Source organism: Uloborus diversus, chromosome 8, assembly GCF_026930045.1.
Source record: "Uloborus diversus isolate 005 chromosome 8, Udiv.v.3.1, whole genome shotgun sequence".
Classification (NCBI taxonomy): domain Eukaryota; kingdom Metazoa; phylum Arthropoda; class Arachnida; order Araneae; family Uloboridae; genus Uloborus; species Uloborus diversus.
Genome location: NC_072738.1, coordinates 157,923,764 through 157,938,430, shown reverse-complemented (window position 1 = coordinate 157,938,430; position 14,667 = coordinate 157,923,764). Strand labels below are relative to the sequence as shown.

General features: G+C 34.7%; 1 protein-coding gene across 1 annotated transcript in view; it reads left to right on the top strand.

Moving 5' to 3' along the window:
- Positions 1-14,667, top strand: part of LOC129228703 (unconventional myosin-XV-like) — a 261,173-nt gene that overhangs the window by 193,140 nt on the left and 53,366 nt on the right. Inside the window, exons 46-47 of the mRNA XM_054863387.1 lie at positions 5,989-6,092; positions 9,825-9,983. Coding sequence (XP_054719362.1) covers positions 5,989-6,092; positions 9,825-9,983 — 263 coding nt within the window. The remainder of the gene's footprint in view (positions 1-5,988; positions 6,093-9,824; positions 9,984-14,667) is intronic.

Below are 14,667 nucleotides of genomic sequence, written 5' to 3'. Positions count from 1 at the left end.
TTTTCTTTGTTTGTGTCTTGAGAACTAATTGACAGAAATCGATGGATTTTCTTTTTTTTTTTTTTTTTTTTTTTTTTTTTTTTATTATCCTTTCAATTTTTCAATTAATGTATAGCTGTTCGGTTAAAATTTCAGATATTTTACTTTGCATCCAGCAAAAATCACAACTGTAATTTACATTTGGATTGATTGGTAGTTAATCTATAAAATGCTTCTTAGTCTGGTTTCATGTAGACCCGGATTTCTCATTTTTTGTTGACAATACCTTGAAGCGTGAAATATGGCAATAAAATTAATGCTGCATTAATTTTAGCCGTAGAAACTATGTATAATGGAAAACCTCATAATTATCACAAATCATGTAACACAAATTGACATAGAAAAACTGATAAATTTAGTGTATTAAGTGTGGAAATAAACAACAAAAAATGCTTATTATTATTATTTTCAAAACATGCTCCTGTATATGCATTTTTTTTTAAATCGAGGTTAAACATTAAAACTCTATTTTTATTAATTTATTTAATTTGCGGAAAAATTGAAAAAAATATTGAAAATATTTCGCTGAAATATCAAGCACAAAGATAGAGTTCTTTACGGAAATTAATATCTTCTCTAACTTAAAATGATTCGTATTAAATTGATATTTACTTTACTTCATGTTTTATGCAAGTAAAGAAAAAGGCTCCACAAATAATGAACATAAGCACTTATTGCTAGAAACATCTGCCGTAGGGAAAGAGATTATATAAACAACATGGGGTAAGCATTTGTAAGTCCGGTCTACGAGCATAAAGAAAAGAGGGTATCATTTCGGATCCAAAAGCTGATATAAGCGATCTGCATTTATTTTTTATTGCATCAAGCGCTTTTTTTCCTCGAGTTTCATCGGTTTTATTCAAAGATTGCTAAACAATTATTTTAAAATATTTTCTACGAACAATTTTGTGTTATAAAGTTTTTGATACTTTTTTATTATTAATTTCTTCAAAATCATATTTTATTTTGTTATTAAAATATTTCATGTAGTTTTGTAATATTGTTTACCCATTCCAAAATATTAATTTTTACTAATGGATAGAGCAATATTTCATTGAAAATGATAAGTGTACGAACACTTTTGGGCGCCACTGTATAAATTATAACATTGAATAATACATTACATGTAGAGTGGAAGAAGAAAAAATATCAATACTTATTGGAGAATGGGGACATATTTGTTTAAGAAAATAAAAATGCACAGTGAAAAAAATTTTAACTATTAAACTAAAAAATACACTTTGTTTTACAGAATTATTTTTGTAAAATTCATGGAGAAGAATGAAAACACATAACCATGCAATATATTCAACGTTGAAATTAAAAGTTTCAAAGTTCTATGCCTTTTACAAAAGCGCTATATTTATCATCTGCGTTAGTTTAGCTACGGTGGAATTTTTTTTGTAAGTTTAAATTTGTACAAATTCTATAGTCATGTTTGACATTTTTTCAACGAAATAAAGGAAGTACGTTTTTGGAAACTAATGTCAATAAACCAACATTTCCTTTTGCAAATAAAAAAACAACGCTAGTTAAGCCTAACGTGGAGGTGACTCAAAGTTACTTCAAAAAACACACAGAGTTCTAAACCTAATCGAACGGTTCGTTTTCAATTTTAATGTGTTTTAAACACAACTATAAACACAACACTAAACAAAAATGTAACAATAAATAAAAGAAAAAGCACATTGCACATACAAAGTTTAATAAATACTAACCTTTTTTTTATGAATCCTTTAGGATAATTTAACGAGCAAGTACAAGACTAAAACGAAAACTCCCAGAATGCACTGCAATATGACGAAATCGGGACGAAATAATTTCGTCAAAAAGTTGAGATTTCTGGTTTTGTCAAATATCACGTGATTTGGTGACGAAAGGATCGTCGAAAATAACGAAATAGTGCTCGAGGATTGCCAAATCGTCAAAATTGAGCGTTTCATTTTTGACAGTGTGCATAAAGGAATTTTGGAGACACTTGAAGATATCCTTTTTGGATTTAATACTAACAATAGTTAAATACTGTCTGACCACGGATTGTATGGAAAGACTAACATCCGTTTTACAGCCGGAAATGGACGAATCTATTCTTTTTTACCGATGTCAGCTTTTGCAGAAGCAGAGTCTCATTCAAATGAGCGGAATACGCGCATAAAATTTTTACTTTCCCCCCTTATTCACTAGATTCGTCTTATCTGGACATTTGAAAATTCCATGCAATCCGTGGTTGGATAGTAAGATGGAAGATGAATTTTTCTTTTCGCGCTTTCTTTTCATCGGAAACCAAAAAAGCTAGCTTTTACAACATAACTAACGTACAATAAATGAAAAAAAAAATGCAATTAAACGAAATTGATTTGAACTTTGACATCTTGAATTCAAATTATGTTTTTCGCAATCACGAGTGTGTGTGTGTGTGTATGTAGGCCTGTTTGTGTGTGTTGGGGGTATGTTTGTTTGTGTGTGGGGTTGTGTGTGCGTGTAGGCATGTATGTTTGTGTGTGTGGGTAGGTGTGTGTATGTGTGTTTGTGGGGGGAGTATGTGTAGGTGTATGTGTTTTTGTGTGTATGTGTAGTGTCTGTATGTATGCATGTGTGCATGTATGTGTGTAGGTATATGTGTGTGTAGGTGTATGTGTAAATGTAGGCAAGTAAGTGACGCAACCTGGAGAAGGTTTTCGCTAGAGGAGCCGCATCGTGAGGCGGTCGGCCGACGGTGGTGCTGCAGAGGAAGGCGGGGGGAAAATAAAATCATAGGAATTCAAAACTGTCTAGTGAGAACAATAAGCAATCTTGATTACTCAAAAAAAAAAAAAAGAAAACTGAACAAACTGCTGTTACTGCCCTCTCTAGCTTAACAGCACTAAATTCGCGCATTATGATGTGTTTTGGGATTGAAGCGTCACAATATCATTCTCGTTCTCAAGTGATCTCACTCCCACTTCGATCAGTCTTTTCTCATGCTCGAAGAATCAGGCATTTCTGCCGACATTACTGTTAGCAGAAGATTCATAACGATCTACATCCCTCTAGCAGGCATTTCCTGCAGCAGACGCTTTATGATATGAAGCACAAAGAAAACGTACGTACACCGATCCTACCTCGCTGGAACCAGGTGTGAGAAAACTCCCAGAGTCGTTGATTTCGAGCTATGTGTGTGTCTTACGTAACGATTGTGTATTAATTTAACTATCTCGTGAGAAAATCTGCTTGCGCCATTGAGAAGAGATAAAATGGAGGGAGTGAAGACTTTCAGTCATGAAACCAAGATACCAAGACACGTGATAGATTTTAAAGCAAAGCATTGGAAGAAATCATGTTTCTTTCGCTTGTTTCACGCAAAACGTGCCAACCATTCGTCGGTGTTGAGGCACGTGATTTGAGGTCTTTGGGTCTGCTTTTGCTAAGCCAATGATTGGACTTGCTCCCTCCACTTTAATTCCTGCTCTAAGATTTGCCCTGTAGCCTCACACTAATTGCCTGATCCTTCCTGGTATACGGTCTCCCTGTGGCAGAACGTGGATGATGACTTTTTCATACACATTCTTGACTCAAATATTGCTCTAAAGACATAACTAAGAAGCAGAATGATTAATCATTTAAAATGAACTGACTGTTAAACGCATTTGTAATTTCGCCATATTTATGCCTGGAAAGAGGTGGCCTATTTTCATATCGTCGCCACAGAGCAACACTAAGCCATCTAATTCCAGAAATAACGCTAAGATATCCTACTGTTGCTCTGAGGCGACGAAACGGTTGATGGCTTTTTAAGTTTGTCTTGCACTACACTTTTTTATCGATATGTGAATGCCTCATTTGCCAAATCGATGAACTCCGCTTAAAAAAAAATCAGCTTTAATAGTGCTTCTGATGTGTAGTATATCCATTATATCAAAGTTTTGATTTAGTACATTTGCGACCACATGATGAAAGAAAATGTAAGTCGAGGGCAGCTTTACTCCCAAAAATAACACCATCTTCTTCATCTCTTTTCTCTATTTTTTGTTTTACGCAGTTAATTGATTTTACAAATAAAACGTTCATTCAGTAAGTTACCGCCCTATCGCCAGGGGTAAGGCAGAAATACATGAAATACATCGCCAGCTCAGTCAATTCCAGCCGAGGACTGCAGTTTACTACTGTATTAGCTACCAGTTTGTTTGGCACTCTAGGCTTCCTTAAGAGGTTTTCTACCTCCAGTTCAGTCACTCCTATGCCGGTCTGATGCGTGCTAATAAGCCCGAAACTGCAGTCCTCGGCTGGAATTGACCGAGTTGGCGGTGTATTTCATGTATTTCTGCCTTACCCATTGCGATAGGGCGGTAACTTACTGAATATACCTGCCTTGCCTTCAGTATTCGAGATAAACGGAACCATTGTTTCGGTTACTCGTCTGGTCAGTGCTAATTCTGTATTAGCTACCAGTTTGTTTGGCACTCTAGGCTTCGTTAAGAGGTTTTTAACCGACTTCAAAAAGGAGGCGGTTATCAGTTCATACCGTATGTATGTTTTTTTTTTTTTTTTTGTCCACTCACAGCGTCTCACCTAGTGAACCGATTTTGATGATTCTTTTTTTAATGGATAGGGGATGGCTCAACTTAGGTCCCATTACTTTGTTTGACCATATTTGTCCTTTAGAAAAAAGGTTATGGGCAAAAAACAATAAATTTTATGCAATTTCCCTATTAAATGATTAAATTTAAAACCCATTGTTATGAAAGTTTGGTGCCATACGACAGTAACAATAATAGTAATTGCCATGATAATTTTGAATGAAGGCTTCGCTGAAGCAAGCATCAAGTTTCTTCAGGGGGATATTTCGATTTTATTCATAATTAATAATCAGGAATCTGGCGCTGTCGTCTCATTTTTTAGCGTAAATAATTTTATTTTGGTAACCTTGCTGATTTATAGAACCCTATGTGAATTATTGATTAATTCCAAGGAGGAACAAAGATAAGTTTTTAGTGCCAATCGCTTAAAGTTTAAAGCGTGTTAATAGGTTTTTAGTATAGAGCATTTTTATGAAAAAAATAAGGTGAAGTTTCGTGATGGTAACTTCTTCCTATTTCTGAAATACCTACATTTACACTAAAAAGAATGAAATAAAAAAATTTTGAAAAAAAATAGAACAGACTTCAAAATTGCTCTAAAAAGTGAAAAATAATTTTATTCTTTAAACACCATCGATAATGCTTTTAAACATAATTTTTGAAGTTGGCGCAAAAACGATAAATAAAATCATTCACAGCCATAACTCAACTACAACTATAAATTTAACCAGGACCAGTTTCTTCACTATCACATAAATTATGCATTGATGACAACATATTTGAATAACGATATAAATGTTTCGTTCGTAACTTTGGATGCTTTTCTGAAAAAAAAAAATATGAACGAAGCATGGTTACACTGGATTTTACGTTTTGTTTTTGCGCCAACTTCAAAAATTATGTTTCAAAGCATTATCGATGGTGTTTAAAGAATAAAACTATTTTTCACTTTTTAGAGCAATTTTGAAGTCGGTTCCATTTTTTTTTTTTTTTTTTTCAAAATTTTTTTTCCACCTCCAGCTCAGTAACCCCTTTGCTGGGCTGATGTGTGCTAATAAGCACGAACCTCGGTTGGAATTGACTGAGCTGGCGGTGTATTTCATGTAAAACGTTCTTTCTTAAAAATGTCAAAAGTATTAATAAAAACAAGCGGGAAATATATTCAGAACCCAGTAAAAAATAAAAAAAATGAAAGTCAAATCATGAGATTTGAAAACGTGTGTTCCTGTGGTAACTTTTATGACAACTATCCGATTCAAATAAAGCTGGATTAGAATAATGCTATTTCCCATGAATATCAGTTTTGGCTTTCACTCATTTAGAAAGGAGATTTTAAATTTTGTAATCTGTAAGCCTTATTCGGGTAATTTTATGATGTACCTTTTCTCCCTAGGCTGGTTGTATGGTGTACTGGACAATGGTGAGTCCGGTATCTTCCCTTGTGAATATGTCGCACCTTTAGGAAAACAAGAAGCCAAGAGAAATCAGAGGAGAGAGGTAAGCATGATGGTGGTCTACCTTGTAAGAGATTGCCATTTTAAAGCAATATCTGACTGGGAATATTGACATAGTTATGTCAAAAGTTGTGATATTGTACTAGTGATTAAATGAATAGCGTTAATGCACAGCGAAAAAAGACATAGTGAGACCAGCTATACAGTGAAATCCCGTTATAACGAATTTCAAAGGACCGCAAATTTAGTTCGTTGTAACGGCAATTTCGTTATAATGGAATTCAAACAACGTATTAGGAATTAAATCGGGACTGAAATTTTATTTCGTTGTATTGGTATTCGTTGTAACGGGATTTCACTGTATTAGAGACCTAGTATGTTCGGATCTTTGTTTGCCATAGTCTGTCATTGAAAGTTAGTTTAATGGTAATTTTCAAAAGTAATACGGTGGGCAGAAACAATGTAGAATCATAAAAGAAAAACGTTATTTTTATTAGAACCTGTAAACTAGAACATCTTTTCTTTTTTCATACAAAATTACGCTAGTTTAATGTATATCCACGCCACGAAGTGCGGTTGGTATACAAAAGTTCCAGTCATAAGCTTTATATTGCAGGTGTGTATTGAGGAATTTATTTCGGGACGGACCCAAGTCTAGTAATATGAAAAATTTTCAATTTTAACTTTGAAAATATTGAAATAAATATCTCAAATAAATGGCTTAAAACCTATTTTGAGGGACCTTGTTGGCTCATTCATCAGTATCAGCTTAAGTTCAGCCATTTTGAATCGGATTTTTCATTGTTTCACTGTTAGGGTTACTACAGCAAAGTTTCGGATTTCGCCAAATTTGCCGAAAATAATATTTTATTTAATAACCATTCACGTGCCGCTAATAATTGCTCACAGTGAACAATCACCAAACGCAATAATTCGCCAGAAAGACAACCACTCAAGCAGGCGCTCCGTTCCGAAAAGGCTTATCTTAAGCTGATGCGCCGGCTCGTATATATAGGGGCCTTAACTAGGACAGAATATACACTGACAGTGGAAAAGGTGACCAAAAGTGAGTCTTTTTCTCCTCGGGGGGGGGGGCGAAACTGGTTTTCACCGCAATCTACCTTTAACACTAACTCAACAAACAGATGGTTTGCCACTATTGGTACAGTTTATCAGGGAACCACACGAAAAATGTCATGATTAAAAGTTAACAAATAGGTAGCAATCGAAAGAGCATCTTGAGACGTATTTCTCGCGCAAAAACTAATTGCCCTTGTACCCCCGCTTTCGAGAAATAAGCTTTTTAAGTTTGCCAAATTGTAAGAAAAGAGCCCAATTTAAAGACTTGGCGAGAAGTTGAAGGTACCAGATTTCACCGTCTGCATTTGGCAGAACATCTATCTGCAAAGCTCGTGAAAGATGTTTTCCATTACTCAAATTTGCTAAATTTGGTGACTTTTCTTGAAATTTCGGCAGACTTTAGCACTTAATATTTTAACAACGGGGGCACGATGACGAATAATTTGTGCGTCAAAAAACATGTTTTATTATTCTCTTTCAACTGTTACTTATTTAAATGTTTTTACTTCCTTTCACAAAAAAGGAAGTATTGTATTTTCACTCAAAAATCGGCCCTAATTTCTATTTTGCTTACCCCCGAATGAATGTTGAGTTTATTTTTCAACCCGACCACACGTACAGACACCCGAAATATCAATTTTGACGATCCCTGAGTTAATTACAACGAGTTTTCGCGTGACGTCTGTATGTACGTCTGTATGTACGTATGTATGTCGCATAACTCAAGAACGGAATGTCCTATGAAGTTGAAATTTGATACTTAGACTCCTAGTGGGGTCTAGTTGTGCGCCTGCGTTTTTGGTTGCATTCGGATGCTCCAAAGGGGGTCTTTTGCCCCTTTTTGGAGGGAAATCATTGTTAATTTCGGTGTAAACTCAAGTGGTGTTATAATTTGGCGGACACTTGGCGATATATCGCCAGTCTTTTTGTCGCCAAATTTTGTCGCCAACTTGGCGACAAATTTGAGGGTTTTTTTTTTTTTTTTTTTTTTTTTTTTTTTTTTTTTTTAAATCTGTTTCAATTTGGCCACTGTTGGTGATATTTAGAGAGTAAACTATTGAATTACATTAAAACTGCCAATAATGAGAATATGACATTAAATTGAAGTAAAAGGAAGTCATGTTCACACGTCAGCTCGTTTCATTATACTATCGTATGGTTACCAGGTAAGAATTGTGTCGTTTTATGGGTAATCCATCAACCAGTCTCGTCCTATAAAAGCCTAGTTGGTTGATAAATAACTTCTACTAACTAGGGTAACGGCACCAGTAACAGAAATGCTTAAGACATTGCTCTCAAGTTAACTCAATTTCCTAATTCTTTTAATGTTTTTAGACTTTTAAAATTATTTTTCTCTCATGAAACTACATCTCATCTATTCTTTGACTGTTTCTGGATCCTATGATTCAGTTTATTATATTTTTATTTGCTCATTTTCGAGAAAAAGTCCGATCCCCATTAACAGACAACGACAATTCTGATGATACATAGTAACAGTCAGGATGAGAAAAGGATGATTGACCGACCGAACTCCCCTCTTATCTTCAAAACATGCAAAAGTTCTTTATTTTTAAATCTAAAACCTTATTAAAATCAAATGAACATGAAACACTGGCAGACCTCGTGATGGCTGGTCATACCCTTCCACCACTGCCTTGTAAATACCAACTGGCTCATGAAATTCACTCTGATAACACTAGATGGTTGAACAGTATTCATAAATCGCACCATCATCAGTTTTATGCGCCTAAAATTCTTACTACAGTTTAACCTCTCAATAAGGGATACTAATGGGAAGAGACATTTTGTCCCTTAAATAGAGGTGTCCCTTCTTCGGAGGTATTTTAGTTTATGCTTTTTTTTATGAACTTAAGCTATTAACGGCTACAATTAAATACTTTTCATTTTTCATACACAACTAAATAGAATTCACACTTAATAAGTTTTTTAAGTTTTTATTATTTTATTGATTATAAATGAGTCAAAAATTTGGTAAGTCCAAAATTTTGCGTCATAAAGCAATTATTTTGAAGTAATTCATTGCATGAACTTGCTTTGTGTCACGTAATTTACAATGCAAGACATTGTGAATTAATTAGTGTTTACATATCAATTATTATATAAAAAGCTAGTCAGTTTGTGCTCTTTCCTTTGGCCCTGAGCCTACTTGAATAACTATCTTAATGGGCAAATCGTGCTGGTAACTTTCAGCAAACATTTACAATATATGCTTGTTTCTATAACATTATGTTAATGCTAAACTCTCTTCAATTAATTTTTACAGGAAAAGTGAAACTTGAATTCCAGTAAATTCACTCTTTCTTATGCACTTGTACATAACTTAAAAGAAAAAATTTTTTCTCTGTTACTGTCCCTTAAATAGAGTGTCCCTTCATTAGAGGCAAATACATGGAGGTCCCTATTCAAAGGGCCTGGGACCAGAAAAAATGTCCTTTAAATAGAGGTGTCCCTTATTCGAGGTGACCCTTAAGGGAGGTTCTACTGTATTTAAATCCAAACGTACAACTGTCTGTTACTGGACCCTTATCTGTTACTGGTGCCGTTACCCAACTGTAAGACCCCAGAGTTCACGTATTGATTTAGATTTCACATGTAATTATTTCGTAGTGATCAGCACTTAGCTGGTATGTTTATTTTGTTAACATTGCCCTTACGGTAGTATTTCCTGTTTCAGATGGAGAACTTAGTTCATTCTAAAAACCAGCACCAGAAACTTAGGCGGAACAATCAAATGGATGACATTAATTCCTATGGCACCAGTGAACTTCACATGAATGGAAGTCTGGATATGTCACGTGATAACAGCACTCCCGTTTGGATCGAATCGAAAACGGTGAGTTGTATGCTCCATTTTTGATTGAAGTAGACAATAAGCTGCTTTAGAATAGTATTATTATTCATCTACATCAAAAATCATTAGATCCATTAATCTATTAGACTTGTATTTTTGCTGTTAAAATTCAGACTTTTAACAAAGAATAGGGGAAGCTGCTGAACCCACGGACGATTGTACCTACGGACGTTGGGCGGGAAATTCCGGGTATCATCGAGAGAGTTCCTAATTGGGGTTCAACGTGTATGTCACAGCCCTCACCACTACCCCAGGAAGTTTCAACGCCATCAAACGAACATTTAAGATTATATCACTCTTTTTCGGTTTTAGGAGGATCTAAGCAAAAAAAAAAAACATGAGCAATTTCTTTTTTTTTTCGTCCGACGTGGATTGTATTATTCATTTTTGTTGTAGGTATCATGATGCCCTATATTTTGAAAGTTCTGTTTCAGATTTTTAATGTTGTAAAACGGTGGTCTTGTCAATGTGACTGGCTTGCAAAACCAAAATGGCGTACCTTTGTACCCAAGGACACATAACCATATGTACCCACGGACGGCAATTTTTAGTCTCCTTGGGTCACACGTGAGTCTTCTTACAATGTGAAGTATCTCAAAATGGTGCCTTGTCATCAGCATCCGAAATTGGCTTTCAGCAATGATGATGAATTTGAAGTATGACTTGAAGATATAGTGTTGAAGTAACCCCCACCTGTTGTAGGATCTACAGACCGTCAATCCCACCTGTTTTCTTTATTTGAAGTTGACTTTTATATATTTTTATATTTTTGTTGGTTTAATCTAAACTGAGGGTTTTTTTTTTTTTTTTTGTAATGGGTTAATTTTGGTTAGATATTTCAATTTGCATATAAATTGAGGTTATTATGTAGGTACATAGAGAGCCATAATATCATAAATCTAGTTTTTTTTTTTAACATATTAATTATTCATAACATCATTAACTCTCTTAAGAGTAATAACTTTTTTGAAGAATTCAGTAATGTTAAAAATTAAGGAAAAATTTTTTAATAAAAAGGGAAAACCTTCGATTAATTTTCAAAGTTTCATTTCTGTTGGATATTTTATTTAATGTAATTTTCAATGGATGTTTGAAGTATTTCAATATAAAATGGCTTATGAAAATGTATTAAGTCTAATTGAGTTCCTCAGACCTACTTATATATTATTTTTTTGTATGTCCATGGATACAAAGGCTCCTGTCCGCGGGGTGAACGGAGTGTTGAACCCACGGAAAAAAAAGATGGCTTTTAAGAAAAAATTTTTGAAGTTGAAAGCTTTGAGATTTTCACCTGATAAAAATTGCCAAACTAGATGATAAGTTGTAGATTCAGCCAGAAAATTTTTTCCAATCGGTTATCTATTCCCAGAGACCAGAAAAAAGTTGAAAAGTAAATTTTGTCCGTGATTACAGCAGCTTCCTATAGAGAGTGTTACTTTTTAAATTATCTACCGCGTTTTAAATGTTTTTTTCCCGATATTCTTTTGCTTTAGACAACTTTTTTAGCTCCCGCCACTCCTTACCGCGTTTTATGGCCGAAATTCGAATAAGAAACACTATGGAATATTATTGTTTACTTTTACTGTGCTGTAATAAGCACATTGCTTTCTACTAGTAATTATGACGTTACTTTCATTTATTGAGGAAAATGAGCAATCACGAATCGCTCATTATCCTCAATTCACCGAAAATGTTCAATTAACACTCTCGTATATTCAATAAATTACCGCCCATTAGACAGGGCTAAAGCAGAAATACGTGAAATACTCTTGGCTTCCTTAAGAGGTTTTCCATCTCCAGCTCAGTCACTTTCCTATGCCGGGCTGATGAGTACTAATAAGCACGAATCTGCAGTCCTCGGCCGGAAATGACTGAGCTGGCGGTGTATTTCACGTATTTCTGCTTTAGCCCTGGCTAATGGCGGTAATTTACTGAATATACCTTGCCTCGCGTTCAATCTTCGAGTTGAACCGAACCAATGCTTCGGTCACTCGTCTGGTCTGCTAATTCTATATTAGCTACCAGTTTGTTTCGCACACTTGGCTTCCTTAAGAGGTTTTCTATCTCCAGCTCAGTCACTTCAATATGCCGGGCTGATGAGTGCTAATAAGCACAAAACTGCAGTCCTCGGCTGGAAATGACTGAGCTGGCGGTGTATTTCACGTACTCTCGTATAGTTTCCTGACAAAGGACATGAAAGTAAAGTAAAATCTTCTGCTGAGAACATATCTGTAGAATATACAGGGTGTTCCGTTTTAACCTGCAAGACCTTTACTTTTGCAACCGTTAGTCCTAGATGTATACTTTCAATTGCAAAAATGTTTAAAATCAGATGCAGAGTTAAGATATTGCAAGTTTGAAACAAAAATAAAAAAGGGTCAAAAAATACAACATTTTATTTTTTATATGGGCCCCCAAGTCCTCCAACTTATATTTAGAGAAATAATCTCCGTTGAAATATAAATCCAACACAAAGTTTGACATTGGTACGACAAATATTGACCGAGATATGAAAAGCAGCGTTTTGTGACTTCACTACTTTACACTCGCCGTCAATAACACCTTTTGGAGGAAAGTATAGCGGTTAAAAAGTGTTTAAAATTATATGTGTGCACAGAGTATGGTTTTTCAAATTGTTCGAGGTTTTTTAGTGTGCTTTTGCGTATCACGAGATAACATTTGCACTTATTTTTGAATGGCAATGAAAAATATAAATACTTGGTTTTACTTACTTTGACGACCTGTCATTCTTCTGAAAGGGCGATAAGTTCCAATATCATCTTCTGTATGGTCCCGAAAAACTTTGAACTGGAATATCTCCTTGAGTTTTGGTCGCACAAATGTCAAATTTTTTGTGTCAATAATAGTTTTCAATGGAGATTATTTCCCTTAATATTAGTTAGGGGACCTAGGGACCGCATAAAAAATAAAATTTTGAAGTTTTAACTCTTTTTTATTTTTACTTCAAACTTTCCATATCTTAACTCTGCATCTGATTTTGAACATTTTTGCAATTGAAAGTATACATCTACGACTAACGGTTGCGAAAATAATGGTCTTTGCAGGTTAAAACGGAACACCCTGTATAGCATGTTATCAGTCTCTTGTAAATAGTAATTATTTAATTTTTAATTTCTCCTTTCATGAACTATGAAAGGGTCATGTATCATCTAATGAATATAAATTTCTGATAAGTAAAAATAAACCTTGGTGTTTAAATCTCGCGCCGCAGAACAATGATTCTTCGGATTTTCAAAATATATCAACTTTCAAGCATTGAAATTCTACATTATATCCGGTTATAGGATAATGAAAGTGCGTGCTTGATGTGCTAACATTCGTTATAAGCTGTTTTTAAGAATGCAAGTTATGAATTTGAATCTGAAATCTCAAAATTAGACGAAACGAAACTGGTACGTTTTTTGAGTTTCTTCCCGTATTAACCAGCTTGTGTTTAGCTTTTTTTCTTTTCTTTTTCTTTGCAAATCCTAATCAATTATTGAAACCAGTCAAGCTGCAATAAAATATGCAAGAACAATGCCTTCAGAGAACACAAACACATATGAAATATTTTGACTGATTTTATTCTGCTCATGTATTAGCTTTTCTTCTTTGACTTGATGTATAATGGGCTCATCAACTTGGGTATTTTGAACTTGTATTTTTGCCACTTCTTCATTTTGCCCTTTTTTTCGTCTGAGATCTCCTTAATTGGATCACCACTCATCTTCCTTGTGGAGGCAGTTTCTTCACTCTAAGAAACGTAAATAAAAGTGACTATTACGAAATATTAGGAAAGTGAAAAGCATTTATCGCCAGGGTTACTGAGTCAGAGTCAGAGTTGGGAGTCGATGTCTTTAAAATTCAAGAGTCGGAGCCTGTTCAAGAGTCTGTCCCTCTGAAATCTGTCATGGGTGGTAAAACAGTCGGAATCGGAGTCGATTGCTCTGAAACTCCCGCGGAGTCTCCGCATACGGCTCCGCAGCCCCGTTTACTACTGCGTAGTATGTTTTTTTTTTATTTTATTTCATTTATTTTTTCCCTTGCAGAATTTAACCAACGCCACCATAATCCTAAACGTCTATCGCTTTCCATGGGAAATCGCGTTTTGCATGAATATATATATATATATATATATATATATATATTCTCCGACTCAAAGTTGAACTCCTTTTACTAAACTAATTTATGTTATGTCGCATTTGCCACATTGAAGACGTTGCCTTTGGTGGCAGGATAATTTTAAACCTTATTGAACTTTCATTTTAATGGTTTAGTAATTATTATTTTCTAATTTTGAATACCTAAGGAATACTTTGGGAATTTTCCTTCAGTTGTATGCCATGCAATAACATATAGATGCAATAACACTGAAAACATGAAAGTGGGGCGTCTAAAAATAAAAGCGGGTGAAATTAACGCTGAGTTGTGCAATAAGCTTTTCAGGTAGGGTTGGAAAATATATTTCTGGCCCCGAAATTCAGCAATAAAAAAGTTTTAAAAACAATTTCTTTCTTATCGTAGTACTAACGACGCTACTAAGCTCCAGTTACCTATTCTATGCCTTTCAATAAATACATGAAAATGTAATTTTTTTTTTCGATAGTCAAACAGCTCCAATAGGGTCACGGTTGAGATTAAAGAAAATGCTATTTCTTTTACGGGT